General features: G+C 35.6%; 4 protein-coding genes across 7 annotated transcripts; all 4 read right to left on the bottom strand.

The window, feature by feature from the left end:
* Positions 1-332: 332 nt before the first annotated feature.
* On the bottom strand, positions 333-2,057 carry LOC17882742 (F-box/FBD/LRR-repeat protein At5g22660). The gene is made up of 3 exons (XM_023780486.1): positions 1,092-2,057; positions 873-1,013; positions 333-788 (listed from the first exon to the last, which is right to left on the bottom strand). Exons 1-3 carry the CDS (start codon positions 2,055-2,057, stop codon positions 495-497), a joined length of 1,401 nt encoding a protein of 466 aa, XP_023636254.1. The 3' UTR covers positions 333-494.
* LOC17882173 (FBD-associated F-box protein At5g22730) lies at positions 1,953-6,279 on the bottom strand. 4 transcript variants are annotated; one of them, XM_023780485.1, is made up of 6 exons: positions 5,243-6,279; positions 3,142-3,343; positions 2,922-3,062; positions 2,557-2,833; positions 2,215-2,377; positions 1,953-2,051 (listed from the first exon to the last, which is right to left on the bottom strand). In XM_023780485.1, exons 1-6 carry the CDS (start codon positions 6,040-6,042, stop codon positions 2,048-2,050), a joined length of 1,587 nt encoding a protein of 528 aa, XP_023636253.1. In that variant the 5' UTR covers positions 6,043-6,279; the 3' UTR covers positions 1,953-2,047. The 4 variants fall into 4 exon arrangements, with proteins under 4 accessions (XP_023636253.1, XP_023636251.1, XP_023636252.1 ...); XM_023780483.1 differs by lacking the exons at positions 1,953-2,051; positions 2,215-2,377; positions 2,557-2,833; positions 2,922-3,062; positions 3,142-3,343 and adding exons at positions 4,240-4,702; positions 4,807-4,953 and having other exon boundaries at positions 5,041-6,093; positions 6,177-6,271; XM_023780484.1 differs by lacking the exons at positions 1,953-2,051; positions 2,215-2,377; positions 2,557-2,833; positions 2,922-3,062; positions 3,142-3,343 and adding exons at positions 4,240-4,702; positions 4,807-4,953 and having other exon boundaries at positions 5,041-6,062; positions 6,177-6,267.
* Positions 6,280-6,472: 193 nt separating this feature from the next.
* On the bottom strand, positions 6,473-11,889 carry LOC17883291 (glucomannan 4-beta-mannosyltransferase 2). The gene is made up of 9 exons (XM_006287409.2): positions 11,334-11,889; positions 10,871-10,969; positions 10,399-10,651; positions 8,978-9,088; positions 8,185-8,321; positions 7,844-7,957; positions 7,513-7,712; positions 7,174-7,374; positions 6,473-7,084 (listed from the first exon to the last, which is right to left on the bottom strand). Exons 1-9 carry the CDS (start codon positions 11,661-11,663, stop codon positions 6,928-6,930), a joined length of 1,602 nt encoding a protein of 533 aa, XP_006287471.1. The 5' UTR covers positions 11,664-11,889; the 3' UTR covers positions 6,473-6,927.
* Positions 11,890-16,734: 4,845 nt separating this feature from the next.
* On the bottom strand, positions 16,735-22,767 carry LOC17881678 (DNA repair protein RAD5A). Its single transcript, XM_006286913.2, has 20 exons — positions 22,099-22,767; positions 21,860-21,993; positions 21,638-21,773; positions 21,401-21,454; positions 21,168-21,314; positions 20,930-21,081; positions 20,770-20,854; positions 20,389-20,655; positions 20,102-20,248; positions 19,842-19,997; positions 19,416-19,483; positions 19,202-19,324; positions 18,997-19,096; positions 18,800-18,912; positions 18,257-18,535; positions 17,947-18,147; positions 17,764-17,857; positions 17,606-17,677; positions 17,342-17,440; positions 16,735-17,194 (listed from the first exon to the last, which is right to left on the bottom strand). Exons 1-20 carry the CDS (start codon positions 22,627-22,629, stop codon positions 17,072-17,074), a joined length of 3,081 nt encoding a protein of 1,026 aa, XP_006286975.1. The 5' UTR covers positions 22,630-22,767; the 3' UTR covers positions 16,735-17,071.
* Between the last annotated feature and the right edge of the window lie 145 nt (positions 22,768-22,912).

Below are 22,912 nucleotides of genomic sequence, written 5' to 3' on the forward strand. Positions count from 1 at the left end.
GCCTCGTTTTCAGAACGTTTAAAAACGACAACTCAATTCTGTGTGTTTGACGGTTACTATAGCTGACCAAATATTTATTTTCTATTGGGCCTCGAAAGCCCACACACCACGTTCAAGATCCGATTAGAGCCACCGTCTTTTTACTCTTACAAACTCAAGCTAGCATCAAAACTGTGCGTATCGTTGCAGGTTCAGTCACAAATCAAGAACATATAGAGAGAGTCAAAGTCGATGATGTTGGGAATAATCCTCAAACATATTATCCACGAGATATGTCCAATGCTCACACAAACTTACTAATAAACTTTAACAAATGCTCAATTAAAAGCATAAAAGCAAAGCCAAATCAAATGACATTTCAAGCAACCACATAAGTTTAAATCCAAATTGTAGTGCAATCAAACAGATCCGAATTACAAAACCAAACCAGAGCCAAAGATTCCCAAGTTTAAAGCAAGCAGAAGTAAAAGAAGTTTCACAACATTTCCAACAACTCAAACCTTTTCGAGTACTCTGAATTCGATTTCACAGGCAAGAGAACGAGCCTCGAACGTCTCGAGTTCCGTATAGATGATATCTTCTTGTTCCACGTTAGGACAATCGAAATACAGTGCAAACTTCTTGAGGACTAGCGAATTCTCGAGCAAGTATTTTGTTAGTCTCCTCTCTGCTCCATCTCCATGTTTGTATCTTACAATCTCAACTGCCTCAAGGCTTGTTTGCAAACACCTTGGCACTGATGAGAAAATGATTTCCTCATTTTCTTCATCATACAATTTCTGTATATGCTATCATATCCCCAAAACAGATGAATAAGATAACAGTGGAAGTGAAACGTATATATAAGGTTTTTAGAGAGAAACAATCATTACCACGTCAAGGTATATAAGGTTTGGACAGCACTCAAGAACGCCTGGCAGCATTCCCAAATCAGAAATATAGAATTCCGCTTGTATCCACGTCATGTTTTGAAACTGAGGCATCCGTTCGTGCTTCAGGTAGTGACTGATGATCTGCAAACACATATAAATCTTGATTTTCATCCAAAGAGACACATTTAAAAATGCAACTATCTATCTATCTATATATACCTTCAAAGTTGTTCCACTTATGGCCATGTCCTTTACGCTTGAGAGCCCGGTGAGTAATTTACGGACAGCGCTTCTCTCGAATGAGTCATCTAGCTTCCAAATATTCACATTGAAACCGACATCAATATCCACCTCTGCCGATGAACCCAAATTGCTAATCACAAAACTCACTGAAAAAGGATCTGCAAGCCTCAGATATGCGAGTCTAGGAGCATCAATGATAACCTTCCAAACATCGCCTTCGATATAATCCAGTCTATCAACAACGAGTTTGAATCTTTTTAGTGACTGAGAGCGCACCCGCAAAACTTCAACATCGTTATAATCTCTTTTCCTAACTAAGGTTAAATCTTCAAGAACCGGGCATGCTGAGATTAAGTTCTCCAGAGTTTCTTCACACATGTATATATTCTCTTCGAGATGCATCATCTTGAGATTAGGCAAAGACACATACTGGAAATAGCTCAGTACCACGCAATGAAGTCTCAGTGAAACCAAAGTCTCACATAAGTAAAGGACTATAGGCATAGGCGCCATATCAACCTTATGATCCATACCAGACATGACCTCAAGATGTTGGATTTTACGCTTAACTACATCTGTGAGCCACGCCGTGATTCTACACATACTAACACGTAATTCTGTCTCAAAAGAAAACTTGAGCTTGTGTAAGCTTGAGTCCTTATGGAATTCTAGAAACCGAGAGGTGAAACTGAGCAAATCATCGAAATCATCGAAATCATCAATTTCTATATCCAAGACAGGGGTTGAATGCCAGAGATTTATCCATGTTGGGGACAAAGTGCTAGTTGTAACAGCAGTCTTTGTAGGAAGATAAGAGAGCATATGACTTAGCAAATGATCAGGGAAGCTGCTTAGCCCATCTCCTCCAGATCTCTTAATTGCTCCTTGGTTGCTCATTTGATTTCTCTTTTGAGAAAAACAATCAAGACAAGTTATCTGCATCACAACCAAAAATGCGAATTCCAAACTTTTTAAAGAGCTAGTACATGGTTTCCATATAGATATCGAAATCATTTCATGATTCAGCTATTTATCTGACATACGGATATGCTCAAAAGATGAACACATATAGAGAGAAAGAGAGAAATTAAAAAATCACCGTTGAGTCTTCGCAGTCGAAGAAATCAATAGCCGGCGATCGTCGCCGCCTTCACAAATTTTCCACAATGAGTGTACAGATTCTCTCTTCTTAGGAAATGCATGGCTTTGGATGGAAAGATAAGATAAAAATCTAAACGAGAGATGGAGAAGCGTTACACGAACTTGTGTATTGGCCGAAGAGGATTGCGAAAAATAAAAGAATGAACCGTTATGAATAAAAAATTAGCCGGTTCGGGTAAAATATACATAAAATCCCAATACTAAACCATACTAAAAGGGAAACTGCAAACTTAAGCGTTACAAGAACTTGTGTATCACAGTTGGAATGTTGGATAAATACCTTCAAGTTCAACATCAACTTCACAAGAAGCAGAGCATCTCATAAATCTCAGAAGTTCCATGAAGATGATAGGCTCTTCGTCCATTCTCTTGCAACCCAATCGCAGCGTAAAATTCTTGAGAACAGCCGAATTCTCGAGGAAGTACTTTACTAGTTTCATTTCCGGTTCAGCTCCGCTAATAGGTTGAATCTCAACATGCTCCAGGGATGACATTAAACATTTTGGATTTGATGATGAGAGAATAAGTAGTTCGTTCTTCTCAAATTCCTCCAGCTCCTGCAAATAAAAAACATTCAAGAAGTAGATGATCAGTTATACTTATTATGATGATGTGAGTAAGTCATAAGGTAAACTGGTAAAGTACCAAGACAAGGGATTTGAGATTCGGGAAGCTCTCAAGAAAAATTGGAAGCTTTTGCAAATCAGAGTTATAAAAGACCGCATAGAAGTGGGTCATGTTAGGAAACTGGGGAAGCGGCTCGTGTACTATGTAGTAAGATAGGATCTGCAAACACGAAGCACAGACAACATTTTTCATCAAAAGAGACGTTCAAGTACTCCGTTACTTCCATTGACATATATACCTTCAAAGTTGTTCCACTCATAGTCATGTCCCTAATGCCTGAGAGCCTAGTGAGGAAGGTCCTCACTACACTTCTCTTTAAGGAGACATTTCTAAATACACTTCCCACCAAATCAAAACTGACATCAGTATCTACCTTGGCAGGTGAACTCAAACTGCTTATGACGAAACTTTTCGAGCAGTGATCTTCAAGACTCAAACAGCTGAGTACTTGAACGTAGAGATCTGCATATCACAATACGAAATTGAAAACTAAAACAAAAAAGATTATTGAATCAAGAAACGAATTTGAATAGCAACATTATTGATTCCTCGAGTAGGGGATTTGGTAGTTTCCTGAATTTTATGTAAAGGACTTAAACAGAACGAATGTAAAATTAACAAATAAGATCTCACCGTCAATTCGCCGCGCGCCGGAGAAATTAGCACTGGAGCTCTCTGAGAGTGCATCGTCTCCGGTTAGGATTTTGGAAAATAATATTCCGAAGAATCTAACATTTCCCGCGATCTTCGCTTTAGATAAAATTAAAAGCAAAATATAGAGATACCTAAAGATTATAAAATAAAAGAGAACACATTCTACTGGTTAATAATGTCTTGAGAGTCTGCAATCGTAAAACATTTATCTTATGCCCTTCTAATAAAGCACCATGATAAGAGATTCTAGACCTGCCTCATTAGCATATATATATAGACTTCCCAACACTCAAGCTTCAAAAGCTGAAGTTTAGGCGTAGTCGCACAAACCTATCCAACGTGTGAGAGAAATTTTGATCATTCTCACCCTTCCGAATACTTGGCTTGAGCTTGTGAAAGCATGACCACGAAAGCTCACAAAGGCATTGTAATCCGGAAAGTCACTAGCGCTCAAAATTAGAGACATTTCCACCTTTTGGACAAATCACTAGTGGTAACAGCTTTCTTTTTCCCAAGATAAAAGAGAATCTGAGATGTCAAAGAGTCAAGTAATTTGCTTAACAAATCCTTTCTTGCTCTCGACAAATCTGCAGGATGTTCGGGGCAGGTTCTTTTCACTTTCTTTTTGTCATGTGGCAATTTACTATTTTGCTATTAAACATGCTGATGATGTAGAGATGGCTTAAGAGAAGGCAAAAGCCACATAGAACTCTCAAATATCATCCAGAACTAGTAGCCAAAAGATCACAAAGACATCATAATAGAGTGCAACAAAACAACATAAAAAAAAATCCAAGTCCAATTTAAATAACCAGCTGGAAATGCTACTCTTAATCTGATCATAGACCCCCCTAAAACCTTTCAAGCCGTCAACAAACTATGGTTTGACATGTACTAGATCCTCTGGGCAATGCAAGGAGATCCTTTAACATGTAAAATCCTTCTTCATGCGAGAAACACCTCAAATGCAGAACAAGTTTTTTGAGTACTCCTGAGTTTTCTAAAAAGTACCTTGCTACTTCCATTTTAGCAGGCCCTCCGTTGAAATATTTCATTTCTACAAACTCCAGTGATGAAACCAAACACCGAGGTACAGATGAGAAACTTATTTGCACATCCTCGTCCTCTCTCTCCTGATCAAAATCCTAAATAAACACAACATTCCAACCAAACAAAAAAGGAATGAGTATAAGATAACACATTCTTTCAAGTAAGTGAGTACAAATTATAGGGTTGTGCAAGTCATTACCAACACCAAGACGAGTGATTTTAGATGGGGAAAACTCTCAAGAAGGGTTGGCAGAATTTCCAGGTAATGTAAGGAAAACTTCGCTTTTAAACACGAAAGGTTGCAAAACTGGGGCAGTGGATCGAAGTCTATGTTATAATAGAGAAACTGCTCACCAAAAAAAGAAAGATAAGTGAGCGAAAACTAAACTTCATGAAGGAACACTAAATACAAGATATATGTATATATGTATACCTCCACAAAAGGCTCAGAGATCTTCATATCCCTAACTCCCGAAATACTGGTAAGAAAATTACGGACCATATTTCGCTTTGGTAAGTCAGCCACATCAGCAGAATCATGCTCATTGAAGACATATACAACATTGACCTTGGCTAAGGAACCCGAATTGGTAATGATTTTACTCTCCGATAGATCATCTTCAAATTTCAAATACTCAAGTCTAGGGGCATCAATCAAAACCCCTGAGTCTTTTTTGTCAAAATCATCAACGTAGTCATCATCCTCACCAAAATAAAAGTCTATACGAAGACTGGTTAATGTTTGAGAGTGCACTCGTAAAACCTTTACATTATCTTGTACCATTCTAAGAATGCTCAAATGTTCGAGAAGCGGGCAAGACGAGATAAGTGACTCTAGAACCACATCATTGGCATACACATTCTCCTCTAAATGCATAGTCTTTAGACAAGTTAAAGACACGGACTCAAACTTACCCAACGAAACCCGGTGGAGTCTTAAGTATACCAGCGTGTCACATACATAAAGGCTCAAGGGCATCTCCTCTAAAAACTTACGATTCACAAGACACTCAACATCAAGATGCTGAAGGTTACGCCTAACAAGAAAGTCAATCCAACGCGCAACACAATGCGGGTCATTCACATTCTTCCGACTACTCAGCTTAAGCTTGTGCAAACATGACTTGTGTTCCCTAGAGAAATCAATGAACCTGTCCATAAAATTCACAAAAGCACTGGAATCTGGGAATTCGCTAGCGACCAAATCCAACTTGGGAATCAAAAGCCAGAGACTTTTCCACCTAGTGGACAAAACACTAGTCCTAACAGCTTCCTTTGTGGGAAGGTACATGAGTATCTCAGATATCAAAGAATCAGGCAATTTGCTTATCAGATCCTCTCTTCCACTTATGTAACTTCCCGGCGCCGGCGGCCACTCGCGGCATACTTGTTTCGTTTTCATATATTCAATATAGTCTGAATAGCCTCTCAACATATTTGCTCGCACAAATGGAACTGAAGATTTCCACAGAGACAACCTCAGATACTTGAGAATAACAAGGACGCAATTAACAACAATTTCAGAAACAAATCATCACAATTGGAGCGTAGCGAAGAAGATGAAGTCACCTGACGAAGAAGATGAAGTCACCTGACGAAGAATTTAGGGTTTTGTGTTTCGGAAGATACGACGGGAGACGAAGGCGCACACACAATCACAGTCAATTTGGGATTTTGAAGGGTCATCTCAATTTTATCCCGATCATTTTGCGGTTTACTACTTAAACCGTAAAATTAGAGATGTGAAATTGTCTTTAAAAATTAAACAATTTGAACCAATATTTATAAAGAAGAGTAAAAAAAATATATATCAATCAAACATCAAAAGGTAAATTAGTAACTGTGATGTGCAGTACCAAATGTGGTAAATACATTCACTAATCGTAAATTAAATACTATAAAATTTGATAATTGTTGATGATAATTAGGGAATTTTGACCCCTTGCATCAGTCGAACACATGTAACTCACGCAGAATCTTGAATTCTACAACAAAGAAAAACAAAACTAACACTTTAAAAAAAAAAACCAAAAACCCAAAGGAAAAAATAAAATAAAAATCTCACAAATCCCATAGCTAAAATATTTATAAATAAAAAGTAAAAACACAGAAAATTTTAAAAATAAATCAAAAGAACACTTTGGAGCTTCTCCTCTTTCCCTTGTCTCTGTGATAAAGGTCTTCCCTACTTTGTTACCGGTACGTCTCCCTCTCTCTATCTTCCCCACAAAACCGTCATTTTCCATGAAAATTGTCTTTTATTTCCCCAGAAAATTAATAATAAACCTTGTCTTTTTCCTCCCTGACAAAGAGCACAACTCTACTGGACATATGTCCCGATCCAGCCAAGCCCACTGATGAAGAAAGACAATGTCTGAAGAAACAAGTAGATGAAGTAATTGTTCTTCCCGTGCACAAAGTCATAGCACCCACACACGAACAAGAAGGCAGCGAATCCAAGCTCCAATGTATTCAATCTGACACAAAGTAATAACTCTTTTTTAGTGAAATATCCCTAGATAGTTTCTAAATCATATATACTATATATAGAAAGTATACAACATACCGATCAGGCAACTTGAAGATCCTGGGGAACCTTTTGAGCCCTTTTGTGTTTCCTTTAGCGCTCTGACCACTTCCAAGCTTAGCAGTCACAACCCATTCGTTAGCCCTTCCTGCCTCAAACAGACCAATGAGAGTGGCCTTTGTCCGGTGCAGCGACATCACATTCTCGAACAGAATCCAATAGAACAGCAAATGAATCGACCTTTTTGACCCAAAATACAATAATCAAAGATTCAGTATTAGTAGCAAACGCAGTTACTTGGCACACAGGCAACCCAATAAGGAAGAAACAAAAAGGGTAATGACTTGAGATACAAGCTAATATAACCAAGTCTCTCACCTTGGAGTACCCACGGAGTTGAGGATAGTAATGATGGAAGGGATGTAAACAGAACCCCAAATCGGAACATAAACTTCAGGGACAAGGATGGTAAGAGGAAGAACAACGCAGTAGAAGCAAAATGTGACCCAATGTGCAATGATTTTCCTCACAAAGAAGAAGCTGTAAATCACATACACTTTCTTCCAGAATCTCACTTTCTGCACCACAAACATCATTCATTATTCATATACTCAGATTATTCAAAGAATTTCTGAAAATTGAGTAATCAGAATTAAAAAAATATAATAAAAGAAGAGTGATTAAACTTGTTATTAATTATAATCATTACCTTGTTTCTTACGATCTCCATAACCATCTTCCTAAAGAGATTAGCAGGTCCACAAGACCATCTATGTTGCTGAAAACGGAAGGCTCTAAAAGTACTTGGAAGCTCACTTTTCACCTAATACAGAAAAAAAGGGACTCGTATTTATGATGTATACCAATTTTTATACAAGGAATAACAAAATATCTTTGCTTCTTAAAAAGGTAAAATGATTATAAACATAAGCTATCATGTGTTTAATGACCTAGAGAAGTATCTTGTTGCACCAAGGCACCAACTACTATTTGTTGTCTTTATGAAACAAAAAAAAATCAGAAAAATAGAGAAAAAAAGTAAAAACAAACCTGAAGGTCACCAAGGTAGAGAAATTTCCAGCCGCGAAGACTTGCTCGGACGGCGAGGTCCATATCTTCCACGGTGGTCCTATCTTTCCACCCTCCGGCTTCATTAATCGCCGCTATTCTCCAGATTCCGGCGGTTCCTATAAGTTAATTAAACAAAAAAATATAAGCTTAATTTTAAGTTTGTATAAAATTATTAATGACAAAGAACACATTTAAGATCTGCCTTTCATTTGCTTCCTCTACAAGTCCTACAGTAATGAATGTGTCCCCTTACACTAGCTACTAATTAAATAAACTTAAAAACCAATTAAATTAGATCAATAGATTCTTCAAGCTTGCAAAATCTTACTTATAAGACAAGGAATGACTTAAGTATATACAAAACAAAACAAAACACCAACTTGCTTCACATTTCAGATTCCCCACTCCCTCTCTCAATCAATTAATGATTGATTAATTTATAAATTAATACGATTCCCTTGTAATTATTATATAGTTCCTTCAGTTTTCTAGTAACAGTTGTAACACTATCATCATAAAAAAAACAAAAAAAAAACATAAAAATAAAAGTGTTTGGGACCACACACTATGCTTCAATTGGTCGGACAACACACCAACTACTTCACCCTAACCCTCTCTAATAATATTACCACATCAATAATATAGACAAGAATTAATAATATTCACTTTCAATAAACAATTTTAATCCCTTGTGAAAGTTAAATGATGTTATGTACTAATTAATCATCATTACTATATAATATAATCAAATTATTAAAAAATTTACAATTACCGTTGAAGCCGAAGAAAGCATGTGTAGAAGAACCGACTTCTTGCTCAACAGTGAAATGGTAATCCAACGACATTTCTTGCATCCTTGTCAATAAGCATTCATCAGAATTCACTGCCACAAAAGAAAGAAAAAAAAAACATCAGTCCTCTCTATTTAAGATTTTTTTTTTAATAAAATTATTTTGTGAGAGAATGGTCCAAATGTGGCACTATCAGGAAGTAACGTCCTACTCTTTTGTTTTTAGCTTTTAATAAATCAATCATATTCACATAGCTTTCTCATTATTATTAAAATTCACTAAGTTGGACTCTTGCTTTATAAAACAAAAACAAATGAAATACCAAACAATACTATATAGTAGTCTAATAAGTAGTATATAAAAGAAAATGAGATACACTAGTTAGCACCAAGTGTCGGCAAGAGAAACGCAGGTCCACGGTAAGACTCGATACTCACACTGTATACTAGTACACTGACAAGATGGGGTCTAACACTTGAGCATTTAAAGTAAGGCAAAGAGCACGTGGAAGGTATCAGAGACCCGACAATTTCTAAATACCCAACAGGTTTTTTTTTTCTTTCTAAACACCGAATACCCGACCCGGGTTTAACCGATTCGATTCATCGACCGACGGATCCGAAATCCCGGAAGCAGAATTAAAAAGAAAAAGAAAACGTGAAATGACATCAGCGAAAATTATCCGTTGACCCGGGATTCCGCAACTAATCCGACCCGGTTTACTTGAGAAGTTTCTAATCCTGTGCGGCAAAGGTCTACTTAAACAATTTAACATGGTTTTTACACGTGGATTATTTTAACTGGTTTTAAAATGATTCTACTACTACTAGTACTACTACACTAGTGCAGCTACTCCGCCGACACAAACAGAACTAACCCTACTTCTTCAATCAGACAACAATATATATATATAGAGAGGAGATAACAATAATAATAATTATTATTATATATCAAAAGAAAAATACAAAAATTGGCGAAAAAGACCATTTCAAAAAGCCAAAAAGGTGAATAATATGGAAAAAGATGTAAGCAAGAAAAAGGAAAAGTCGATAAAATTAAAATAAAATAAAAGTAAAGAAACAAAAAAAAGAACACTGAAGGGCATATACTACCACCGACACCACTAATGTAGTTAAGCTAGCTACAAAAACCAAAACCACGAGCTCTCATTTAATGATCCAAAAAAAAAAACAACATTAAATTTTTCATAAGAACATAAAACAAAGACACCGATTCATTAGTATTTGACCCTGACTCTTGCTCAACAACAACAATTATCAAATGTCATATTTTTCTATTATACTATATATCAATGAAAGAACCTATTTCAATAACTATATACTCTTCTTATCAACAATTTAATTGTATTAAAGTTAGATAGAGAGAATAATTAGTTAATTACCGAACCGCCATCGAGCCTGAACCAAGGCAATGTTGGGGTTGTGGATGAGGAAAGGGATGCTACGGCGGAGAAAGTCCGGTTCGGGTTGGAAATCGGCGTCGAAGATGACAACATACTCGCAGTGTTTGACATAGCTACGTTTGAGTCCTTCCTTTAAAGCCCCGGCTTTGTAACCAACTCTGTTCTCTCTTATTTGATACCTTATATTGATTCCTTTACTTGCCCATCTTTGGCACTCCATTTCCACCATTTGCTGCACATTTTAAGTATTCTCATTTATATCGCCACCACATCAACAAAATGTCTTTCCTTTTCCTTAGTTCTTAACCACCGGATTACAAGAATTGAAATTAATCTTTTGAAAGAGAGAAAAAGATGGGAATGAATCTAATTTAATTAGAGAAAGTTGTGGAAATAATAATAATAATGTGTGAATTAGTGGACCAAGTAAAGAATTTTTACTAATAATAACCTTAACAGTAGGATCTGTTGAGTCATCCAACACTTGAATCACGAGACGATCGGACGGCCAAGAGAGTCCACACGCCGCTCCTATTGATAGCTTATATACCTGCACGGCAAAAATCACGGGGAAGGCAAAAAAAAAAAGTCTATTGTCAAACTTTTTCACTTTTAGTCCACTAATTTATCTTCTTACTATAAGCTAACCCCTAAACTATGGGTTTATACAGAAAAACCCAAAAATGACAAAATCTCAGAGAACAATAAAGAAATAAATACTAAATGAGAGTTAGTCACGACTCTCGCCGTTTCGGGATTTGGAACGGCGGAGGAGGAATATGAAATACGTGGGGAAAAGTTAAAATCTTCCGTAAAATCTGAGGTTACTTATCTCGAAATCATGAAACTTAGAGGAGCAACAGAGGAAAAAAAAAACAGAGGAATGAGATAAGAGGGAGAGAAAGAAAGAGAACCTCTCGTTCGTTGAACATGGGGATTTGAACGAGGACAACAGGGAAATTGGAGCTACCGAGCTCTTCATCATCGTGAATGGGATCGAACTTGTAACGTTTGTCGGGTTTTTTCCAGAAGAGCTTGACGAGGACGATGACGATCCCCATGTAAACCCTCTCACACAAAAGCATCACAGACATTACCAAACAGATGTAAACAGCTAATTGGAGAAGAGGAACAATCACTGGTGCTTTCACTAGCTCCCAGATCATGCCTAGTTGCCCTGTGATCTCCATCCTCACCCCGTCGAATGTCTCCGGCAACACGAACTTTGGTGATACACCATCCATTTCTTTTTTCCTCTCCTCTCCTCTCTATTACAGTGTAACAATGGTGGGTTTTTTTTTTTTTTTTTTTTGCTTTGGTCTGTGTATAATGGGGTTTATGAAACAAAGGAGAGAGAGAGATTTGCCTAGAGAGAAAAAATGGAGGCTTTCCTCTCTCTAAAGTTATAGAGAGAGAGAGAAAACAAAAAGCTTAGGAAGAGAGAGAGAGAGAGAGAGAGAGAGAGAGGAGCAGAAGGGAAATGAAGAGTTAAGGAAGGAGAAGAAGGAGGATAATATAAATGGTGAAAATTTAATTATTTATTTTCACTCGTTTATAAGATTTAATTCCTTTTGTGATTGATTTATTTTCTTTTTTTGAGATATTTTTCTTTCTACAGAGAGTAGTAAAAAGAAATAATAGAAAAGGGTGAAAAGTAAGAAGTGACAATTGGTTTATGTCTTTTTTGAGGTTCTTCTTCTCTATTTTTTCAGTTTTCAGCTTCTGTGTTTTCAGAATCTGTGCCTGCCCAATGAGAAGAAGATAATATATATATAGGCCTCTAATGAGTTTATTACCCTAATGATTTTTATTAAAACAATTGAGTGATGATTTGATGAGGTTTTAACTTTATTTACCATAAATAGGATTTTTGTTTTTTTTGGCAGCTTTTTCAACATTTGTTCAAAGTTTTTTATTTTATTTTGTAACAGTTTACTTAATATTTAGTCAAACTTTTTATTTATTTTTAATTAAGTGGAATAGTATAGTATTAAATTCATATTTTTATTAAATTAAGCTTTATATTTAATTGATATAATTGAGACAATAAAATCATAAATTTTAAGAAGTTACGTGCCCGCTAAAAGGAACGTTAATATATATTACAATTTTTGTATTGAATTCACATTTAATAAGAAATTTAGCAGGTTTAGGCAGAAAATAATCAAAATAGGCAAACTTCTAAGTATCTTCTTCCATTAACATATACTCCACTTTCTAGCTCTAAAACGGCCAATGCAGTTAATATAGAGATTACTAACAATATGCATTGCGTTAAAAACTGGACATATGTCTAATTCATTGATTTGCACAGACCATATATAGTGATTAATCATAAATAAGTAAAAATAATATCTTGATTTTCTCAAAAAAAAAATATAAAATTTAATCTTGTGAATTTACATACTATTTTTTATAAACAAGTGCAGATTTCATGTTATTTTTAAAAGTATATTTTTGTCTTAGTATAAGTTGTGAAATCAAATAATCTTTAGTTTCAATTGTAAGTTTTGTTGCAACCGACGGATTTAAAATAAATCATAAAGCTACATTATATTTCTATTGTTAACAAGGGTGAAAGTATTCAAGATACCCACTCAATATTCTATTATTGTGTTAACTTTTCATTATTGCAGAAACTCTTTTTTGAGATATTTTTTTATGAAAGTGAACTAACCATTCTCCACCTTTGTTGTATACGGGAGTAAACAAGGCAAAACACAGTCTAATATAGATGGAAGGCTAGAAGAGTAGTAGATATGAGTGTAAGTTATAATGGTTGTGATTAATATGTAATCTCGTATTCGTTGCGATATACTTTATACTACTTTTTTTTATAACTAATTACATATCATTAACGAATCAAACCGAATAAGTAAGTAATTAGAAAAGAGTTAGATCCCTTCTCGAATCTGAGAACCAAGCGGTGTAATAATGAATGATCTTAACAATGAGTGCATATATATATAGACCAAGTTGTCAGAACCATGGATCGGATATTGCCAGTTGCACCTTTCCACCCCATGCTAATATATATAGTACTGATCGAGCATTATTATGTCTTTTACTTATGTTTGTATAAATTTTGTATGCATTTACAATATTTTCTGTTTTTTTAACCAAATTGTTATGATATTCCATTTATCGAAATAATCATATTTTGGTTAGTCCCGCTGTTGAAGAAAAATGCTTTGCGTTTTTTATAACAAAATTTTTTGCTATATAATTTTGAATTGATTAATTTTGAATACCCATAATAATGAGAATAATTCCAACGTTAACGTTGAGGAAATCTTTAATGTCACGAGTGTAAGTACCGACAAAATGTTGACTTATAAACATGGTGTGGTCTCTTCTCTCTTACTATGTGAAAATGGAAAAATCAGAGATTCAATCAAAACTTCTTTGGTTATTCATAAATAAAAAAAAACAAAGTTAGACTTCTCTATAGGTTTATACCGGTTTTAAAACATTACAATCTACGAAAACATTTATATGATTGGTGTAAAACCACGTCTAACCGTGATTACCACCCATAATGTTTAGAGAAAAAAACAAGATATAGCTAGACTTAGCTTTATGTTAAAAAAGAAACATTGAGAATTCATCTATGATATTTCAATATATTTCTTCAAAGTGTAGAGTTAGATTTTCTATAAATAATAAAGAGGACATTGCTTTGACTACAAGGCCTTGCGCTGCCACAACTAGGAGCGCAATTATTAAAGGGTTAGGTTTCTCGTCCAAGAAGAGTGTCTATGTATACTGATTTGTACGTAGTTTTACAGAAGTAGCCTCGCTCCATAGGTTACCTTCAAAATCGAACTCTTTTACTCCACTTTTTCTGGTGGATGCTTCAACTGTTTTCACGATAAATTTGTGTCCTTAAATCTTTTAGTTTCTTTTATCTTAGAAGACGGGAAAAATAAAAAGAGAAAGACGTATAACACGAAATTTGTTCAAAAGGATGATCAAAAAGTGTCTCAGCCAAAGGCAACAATCTCGTGTTTTAGGAATGACTAGGATTAGTTGGTTCTTGATATTTTCATTTTCTTTCTTGAGTTGAGTTTTGTTATATATATAATGCCGACAAAATATAGGCTAATCGAATATTCTTTTTAATAAGTTTATACAAAACATGCGTAACTGACTTTTGAGTTTTGATCAACATGAATTCAAGTTACGCGAATTCAAAGACTACATAGTTGTATATATGGTCATGTGAATTTGTTGGTTCAAAGTTACTAACTCAATGGACGTGAAAAGAGGGTTACTAACTCCTAGATCGGCTTCGAAGAAGATAAGATTAGGTAATATATATTAAATTTACACCAACTACAACACAGAGAAAAAAAAAGGTACATCATTAACATAAATGGTGATGTGGACAAATCTAACGTAAATTTTTGTAGTCTACTGTTTATATAAAGTTAAAACATGCATGGTCTGTAGTTAAACTTATAAATATTGTAAAATATATATTGAGTTTGATTAGGAGTGTTAAATATGAAGTTAACCCCATCCCATTTAACCCATTTTTGCAAACAAGAGGTAAATAAAGCGTGTGGCAAAAATCTTTTTAAAAGTCCGACTTTACACAAAATATCTTCAAATGTATGTATAGTGTTTAACATTGTAGAAGAAAGAACACAGGGAATTGAATTTATATGTGGTATTACGTCGTCCATGTGATGATCAAACTCGTTTTAAGGACATTCCCTCAAAGTTCAAGAAAAAAAAAAGCTTTGCTAAGCCGAAACTTTGGACTAAAACTTTTTCTTTTAAAGATGAAATTGATATCGTAATCGAAAACATTTGTTTTTTTTTTCTCTGTTTCCCGAGAATGAGCCAAAAATAATGTAGTAGTAATAACTAACAGGAACAATATATAATATTAATAATCCCTTGCGTTAATCATGTGAATTGTCACTATTAACAACAGTTCACTGGGGTTTAAAAGTTAAAAATTTCATAAGTAGAGAGAGAGAGAGAGACACACACACACACACACAAACAGGAGTTAAAAAAGTTACTCAAAGATAAACATATATCATTATATTTGTTTGTAAAAGTAATTATAGATATATTACTTAATCATTCATTGTTTTCCTTTTGGACCTTTTAAGTGTTGCAAATGGCAAGGCTTCCATAGATTAATGAATAGGTGTGTGTGTTCAGACAGACATATGCAAAACTAAAATTCTCTTTGTGTCTTAAAAAGCTCCTCAATCTAAGGACATATGTTTTTTCGCAAATTTTTCTTACTTTGAAGAAATTAAGGTTTCTTTGACAAATAAGTGTAAATGGCGACAACGTATACATCTTAAGAGATACACTATAGTACAATATAATACTATCCTCGTGTCGACGACATATCGATATGTGTTGTTGTTGTTGCTCTAAGATTTTATTCTGATTTTGTTTTCGGTTTGAGCTTTATGTTTTCGTACTGTCTGTCTATTGGATTTGATATTCACACATAATTTCTTTACTTTGAGAGAGTGTTTTGATTTTTTTTTTCTTATGTTCTACAAAATATTAGTATGACATATAACAAAATCATAAAATTTTGACCACAACTAAAAAAATCGTATATATTTAGTGGATGGAACAATCAAATTTTGACTTGGCTTTTTCTTTTGAGCTGATTTAATTGATTTTGTTTGTATTAGGAGGACCTCTATAATAGAATATGTTTGAAAAATTTGAGCCAATTCATCACACTATACTACGTAATTCTTTTTCCTCCTCCATTCAAGGCTTTGATTAGTTTTTTTTTTTTTTTTTTTTTTTGTCAACAGGCTTTGATTAGTGTGATATGCTTTTCTATGGATTTATTATACTTGCACAATATTTGATTAGCGCCATGTGTATAATTTTAGTTTACAATGCGGAATAATAATATATACTCCTTCTGTTCACAATTTTTCTTTTTTTATAACAAAGAGTGATATTCTACATTTTTAGTTTACCCTAAACTCAAAATTGAATTTAAATAAATCATTTATTTAAATCATTTACGTATTAAATTACGAAATACATGTGTAACTTAAACTTTTCTTAGTTTATATGATATATGTCAAAATGATAATTTTTGTGAAACTGAAGAAATATAACCTTTCGTTTTAGGTATCTATATATATATATATAAAACATGATCAAGTAGCATACAAAACATTGGATTAGTTTAGTGGTTGTTCAAGATGATGTTTATTATGTGGGTTATATGACACTCATGACTCAATTACTAGTTACCTTTATACTTTAATGGATTTTTATTAGTAATCCTTATAAGAATTAATTACCTTGATCAACTCTCACCAGCGCCAGATTTGTCACATTGAGAGATAACTGTATGATATATAGTTACAGCTCATAAAATTAACAAGTACAAAAAAAAAATTAAAAAAATCTGAATTGCAATTATAAAAAGAGCTTTTCTATAATGACAAAACAACAAAACCCAGATAGGTTTTATGATACACTTGGGAACCCTCACTGCACATTTCCCCAAAACTGTGACAATTGTCCATCACATCTCTTGAAGAGAACAAAACCCGTTTTCAGATAAGTCATGATCTCTTTGCTTAGAATGTGACAAGTAGAATTGTATGATAGAAAGACCTCAGGCTTGAGAACAGTTTGTATAGTTTCAGGTAAATAACATCTTCAGTTCCTCTATACGTGCACTTCGTACTTCTTGATCGGTTAAAGCCCCTGAGATCATTCTCTGCTTCCTCGCCTGAACAGCCTCCATTCTCTCCTCAACTGTTCCCTATGATTTCACAAAGGCAAGACAAACATATCCCACAAGTTTCTAATGATCAAATACTCAGCAACAACATTTGATGATTCTGGATATTGTATCAATGATTGGTCACATGACAAAACGAGGATTTATGGCTGGAAATGAAGAGGCTACCTTAATGATGAATCTTCTGATTTTTACTTCCTTAGTCTGTCCTATACGATGAATACGCATGACAGCCTGTTCCTCTACCGCTGGGTTCCACCATGGATCCTATAGGACATAGTTTAGTTTGATTTTCAATTGAATATATCTATTTCGTATTGTGCAGTACTCATTTACAAGATTCTTTTTTCGCATTTTTTGAATGAGTTCTAAACATGGTCTTTTATAACTAACATGATCTTTAAGGGACATTAATAGATAGATATGCCATACCATGACAAAAGCATTGGACGCAGCTGTTAGATTTATCCCGACACCACCAGCTTTTAGAGACATCAGCATTACCTATCCAACAATTAAAGAAGAGTGTTGACTACAATTTAGAAACTCGAAAGTTTTGAACATTTCAATGTAATGGGATGTACACCAACCATGATACTGGCATCTTCAGAAAATTCTTTAAGGACTTTCTCTCGTTGCTGCTGACTTAGAGTGCCATCAAGACGGACAAATGAGATGTTGTTCCTGGAGATGAAAGAATTAATTTAAAATTTTGTTATAATTTAGGTTTTTGAAAACCATTTTTTTTCTCACAAGGCATGTAAATAGTATACCGAGAGAGAGGAATTTGAAGAAGATCGAGGAAAGCGGTCCATTGGCTAAAGAGAATGCTCTTGGAGCCTGAAGAACGAAGACTTTCAAGCTCTTCCAGAAGAGCAGTGATTTTGGATGATTCTACCCAGTTCTTCTCCACGTCAACTTGGAATCTACTTTCTGTTGGTGCTGTGATGAGTTCTTGTTTGCTTACAGTTTTCCTGCAAAACAAAGATTAACCATCATTGGCCTTTGACCTAACTGAAATATGGAATCAGTAGCAAGGACATCAAATGAAAACTAGTAACAGCAGGAAGAACTTCCAGATACCTACACACGGGACATAACCCAGAAGCAGAATTTCGCCAACTCGCCAAGAGACACTCACGACATAATCTATGAGCACATGGAGTTAATACGGCATCCTCAAACGCTTCAAGGCATATTGGACACTCTCCTTGTTCTCCTTTGCGTAGTTCCTCTACCACCTCCTGAACAAAAGCCACTGATGGTAAATCTTTTCCTTCCCTTTCTAGACAAGAAGACTTTCCACTAAGGAAACGTTTTGAGAGCTTATTCAAATCAGAGTATTCCGCTGTATCACCTCGGCTGGATGCATAAAAAAAAGACAGTTATAAGAAATATGGCGATTGCGTCAACAAAATGTCAAACAAAACGAGGGCTACAGTTGCATGATTCTTATAACATATTGTCAATGATATTTTCTTGGATATTTTAGACAAGGTTGGGCAACAGATAGATTGAATGCGAAAAGTTATAATTGATATGAAAGCAATGGAAGTTACAACTTACAACCAGTTCCAGCCACTATGAGTCTCTACTTAAATAAAAGCAAGGGGTTACGAGACACACCTCATCACTAAAAATGGGTGATCACAACACTGTCGAAGACGCAAAAGCAGTTCCAGGATTGAAGCATAATTATGAAGAACTTTGCCTTGTGCAACAAATTGATCAAATTTGACCTGAAAAAAATACGTCAGCATCTTCAGTATAGACATCTTAAACTCCGAGTAAAAAAATACTATAATCATGAGGACAAACAATACCTTGGATCTTTTAAATAGCGCATCGTAGAAATCCTTCTCAGACTCTGAGAGTTCACAGTAAATGACCCGTGCATCAGCAGGGGGTAGAACAAGAATCGGCCTAAAATAAACAAACATGCTTTTAAACGAGGAAACAAAGGAAAATAGTATGTTTTATAAGTATCAGGAAGTTATATGACAGATCTTTTATTTGTAGTATTCCTACCTTCCTTCTCGATCTGTGCTAGACTTAGTTCTCCTAAGCATGATGGGTTTTAAGATTGACTGCACTAGTTTTAGCCCTCTCTCATCGCCCTCTTCAAATGGCTTTTGGACAAGTTTATTCCACCTAAGAATAAATATGTTCCAAACTAACAAGCTTCAGTCATTCCATACCAAATGTAATGTGTTTCCAACCAAAGATAGATAAAGACCCTTACCATGCCCAAGTTCCCCATGGCTCAATCCTCAAAAATCGTAGGAGGCTGTACAAGTCCTCCAGATTGTTCTGTTAATAAGATAACATGTGAAATGATTACAAAGTCCCAAATATGATAAACAAATCTTTGTCCATCATCCATTTGAATGAGCCAAGATTATCATGCCAGTATACTGCAAGCCATATGAAATTTATCCTTAAAAGAAAAGTTTTGAGGTAAAACTGAGACTTGTGTACAAAAAACATGCTTAAGAAGATGATAACCTTCTAGTAGAGATTTAGACCATTCAAATCTCAGGTATATATTAGATGTCCAACTACTAAAATGATTTCACAGATAGAATGGCAGAGTCCAACGAAAGTTTAGCCTATAGGACGGTCAGAAACAAAGATTTATATATAAACCCTCGACAAAAAGGTTAATCACCTGAATAGGCGTACCCGTAAGGCACCAACGCCGATCTGCAACCAGAGCTGCAGCAGCCAAAGAAATTTGGCTTTTTGAGTTTTTGATGGTATGTGCCTCATCAAGAACAATCCTAAACCATCGAACAGCATAAAGTCCTCCACTGTCTGCTGAGTTCTAAGGAGAAGGAAAAAAAACAGAGAAGATAGGAGTTCATGTGATAGATTTTTAAACTATATACATGGAATAATAATGACCCGAAATAAGACTACGAAAGCTACCTCTGCTGAAAATTCAGATGTTAGAACTCCATATGTAGTGATTACCACATCACTCTGGGAAAGAAGTTTCGTATCCTTTGGCCTGCTTTGCCCATAATGAACATAGACAGATAAAGATCCAGGCTTTGCATGCATTTCAATTTCTGACTGAAACAAGTGCAAAAAAATAAATAATCAGTTGAAACAAGTAAAAACAAAGAATAAATAACAACTTTCGTATAACCAAGCTAAGTATGCACGTGCATCAAGCATGGTAATAAGTTATCAGCATCAGATGTAAATAATACCTTCCACTGTCCTAAAAGTGTCATCGGACATACAATCAGGTTACCACCATTTTCAAGACTTTTCTGGTCAAGAAGCTTCTTATCAAAGCCTGGAAATTTGGTTGCCTTCAACGGGAGACTAGCGAACTCATCTAAAGAACTGCTGATCACTTTGTCTCCTTCATAGTTGGGGCATAGAAACCCAGTTGATGCAGTTTTCCAAGAATGGGAAAGCATAAGCGATATGGTCATTACGGTTTTTCCGAGACCCATTGCGTCTGCTAAAATCTGCAAAGGTAGAATGAATATCATAAACATATTACAAAACAACTATATAACAAAGTGACAAAATGTAGATGACAAGTAAAAATATTGTTTGTAGGTGGGTTATTGAGATCATACCCCTCCTCTTGCCATTTGAAGTGTGCTAGGAAAGTGTATTGTAGCATCACCAGTAAAAGAATTAAGGTAGACAACAAGTTCCCTCCTATTGACATAAAACATATAGTAAATATTTCATCTGACTAGCACAAAAGTGGCAGGTAATAGAAACATAGCTTACTTGTCTGCTAAACAGTATGCTTCCCAACATGGGTGAAGCATTGTTGCTGCCTCATCAGTGCAATTTCCTTTCTCCAATTGGGTCATCCAATGAAGTGCCTGCTTTTGATATGGACGAAGCTCACACAAAAGTTGATGTGGAGTTTCCAGTTCCTGTTGCAATTTTTTTTCACGTAATTTGCCAAAAGAATTTCTAATGCCAAATATAAGCAAGCAAAAAGTTCAAGAAATGAGGATACCTTTAATCCAGAACTGTCCCCAACACCAACAATGTTATCAAGATCACCATCACTGATACACTGTTCATTTTCATCGCCGTTTGCATTTTGACTCTGAGTCTTGACCTTGTTTAACTCAAGCAACGAAGTTGTAAGAGCAGAACCATCCTATTTCCCAAGGAACAGACAGCAGATGAAAAACTAGAAAAGCAAGATGTCGAAGGTTAAAATGCTTATATAAATGCAAATTTTACCTTGGAACTCAAAGGTCGCTTCCTAGTGGACAAGTCCTCAGGAGTAAACTCTGCCTAGACATGAAGAAGAACAATGAAACATTGTCACAGATAACTGGCCAACTAAATTAAAATCAAAGAATGGAAATATTCTTGTGCCATCTCAAGAACTCGCAGTCACATCATATGGGAACTTTAAACGACAATCTTTAAAACAGTTAGCAATTCAAAGGATTATAGGCAAGGGCAAACCAGTACCTTCTTAAAGGGGATCAAACCAAGTAAACGAAAGAGATTTGGGAGAGGATGGAACACTGAATCCTCTGCCGTAGTACTGGCTGTCTTAAATGATGTTGCACTATGCTTTTGGAACATGGAACTATTAATATACACGCTGTTTCAAAAACAAACACACCACTTCAAAAACCAATGCATCTACCCTAGCATAGTCAATTGGAACGCAATATCTTGTATGCATACCTTACAGAAAGAAGAATAGTGTCCATGATACTCAATGTTTCAGGCGCCAACTTGCAGCTCCCTTCTATCCGAATTTTCTTGTCTCTCACAAGTGGTAGAAGACACCGTGCCCACTCATTTGGTATTCTACCAATCTATGACAATAAATCCCATTTAACAGTTTTCCATCCCATAAACATGAAAACATAACAGATTAAGAGCGAACCCGCAACCAAATAAAACAAGAAATCAAAATGCACCTCTCCTGAATCCTTTGTAGAGAACCTGACGATATCAGAAGCACCACGCAAAGCTGGCCTTCCCCGTCCAAATCCGCGCTTCCCAGGCGTAGTCTCAGACTTTGATCCTTTACTATGCGGAAACGTGAACACCAATTCGTCACCGGACTTCAATTTCCTTCCTTTACATGTCGACAACCCCGCCAATTCAGAACAGCCCACAAACCACCACTCATTCCCTAGAACACTCTCTTCTCCACCATTAACACACTCATCTTCTTCCTCCGCACGATGATTCTCTCCAACACTTGCAAAAGTACAGCCATGTATTCCATTATCTACTTTCTTCCCTCCATTAGAGCCACTTGGGATAGGAGTGGCTACAACATCAGGTGGTTTGCTGAAAGTTGGAGTGTCAAAGATTATATTGATGGCTGCCGTTGGGTCATGATTCGCCATATGCAAAGCCCGTCTTATGTCCATGTCAGAGTAATCGGAACCCACAACTGCTCTGACTGTAGAAACCAAATCTTCTGAAACTTTCGTTCCCATATCAAAACCCTAACCCTAAAATATCAGGGGGAAAGTTTGAAAATTTCTTGAAATTTCAGACAGATTGTGGCTAAAGAACGCCGAAACAAGCTAACCCAATTTAGAAATTGAAGCAGATCGACGGCGGCGTACGAAATCTGCCGGACCCGAGAAACGCGCGTAAATTAGCGACGATAGTATCCAAACTCCCGCCATTATAATATTTTTATTTTTAAGTGACAAAAATGAAAAGTAAATACTGAAACGGCGACGTTAAAGTATCCAGCGGGTCTAGATCCGGGTA

This window comes from Capsella rubella, unplaced genomic scaffold (genome assembly GCF_000375325.1).
Source record: "Capsella rubella cultivar Monte Gargano unplaced genomic scaffold, Caprub1_0 scaffold_6, whole genome shotgun sequence".
NCBI lineage: Eukaryota > Viridiplantae > Streptophyta > Magnoliopsida > Brassicales > Brassicaceae > Capsella > Capsella rubella.

Bases quoted from the DNA above. Each gene is read 5' to 3' on its own strand.
- LOC17882742 (XM_023780486.1), bottom strand. From the start codon at position 2,057: ATGCAGATAACTTGTCTTGATTGTTTTTCTCAAAAGAGAAATCAAATG. The intron at 1,014-1,091 runs GTATATATAGAT...ATGTGTTTGCAG, and splicing joins TAAGTGGAACAACTTTGAAG to ATCATCAGTCACTACCTGAA. The intron at 789-872 runs GTAATGATTGTT...GGGATATGATAG, and splicing joins ACCTTATATACCTTGACGTG to CATATACAGAAATTGTATGA.
- LOC17882173 (XM_023780485.1), bottom strand. From the start codon at position 6,042: ATGTTGAGAGGCTATTCAGACTATATTGAATATATGAAAACGAAACAA. The intron at 3,063-3,141 runs GTATATATGTCA...TCGTGTTTGCAG, and splicing joins TGAGTGGAACAACTTTGAAG to ATCCTATCTTACTACATAGT. The intron at 2,834-2,921 runs GTACTTTACCAG...TTTTATTTGCAG, and splicing joins ATCTCAAATCCCTTGTCTTG to GAGCTGGAGGAATTTGAGAA.
- LOC17883291 (XM_006287409.2), bottom strand. From the start codon at position 11,663: ATGGATGGTGTATCACCAAAGTTCGTGTTGCCGGAGACATTCGACGGG. The intron at 9,089-10,398 runs GTAATTAACTAA...CTTTTGTGGCAG, and splicing joins TCAGGCTCGATGGCGGTTCG to TGAATTCTGATGAATGCTTA. The intron at 7,375-7,512 runs GTGAGAGACTTG...TGGGTCAAAAAG, and splicing joins AACTCCGTGGGTACTCCAAG to GTCGATTCATTTGCTGTTCT.
- LOC17881678 (XM_006286913.2), bottom strand. From the start codon at position 22,629: ATGGGAACGAAAGTTTCAGAAGATTTGGTTTCTACAGTCAGAGCAGTT. The intron at 17,678-17,763 runs GTTGGTGTACAT...ATTGTTGGATAG, and splicing joins CTGAAGATGCCAGTATCATG to GTAATGCTGATGTCTCTAAA. The intron at 17,441-17,605 runs GTATGGCATATC...TATGTCCTATAG, and splicing joins CGTCCAATGCTTTTGTCATG to GATCCATGGTGGAACCCAGC.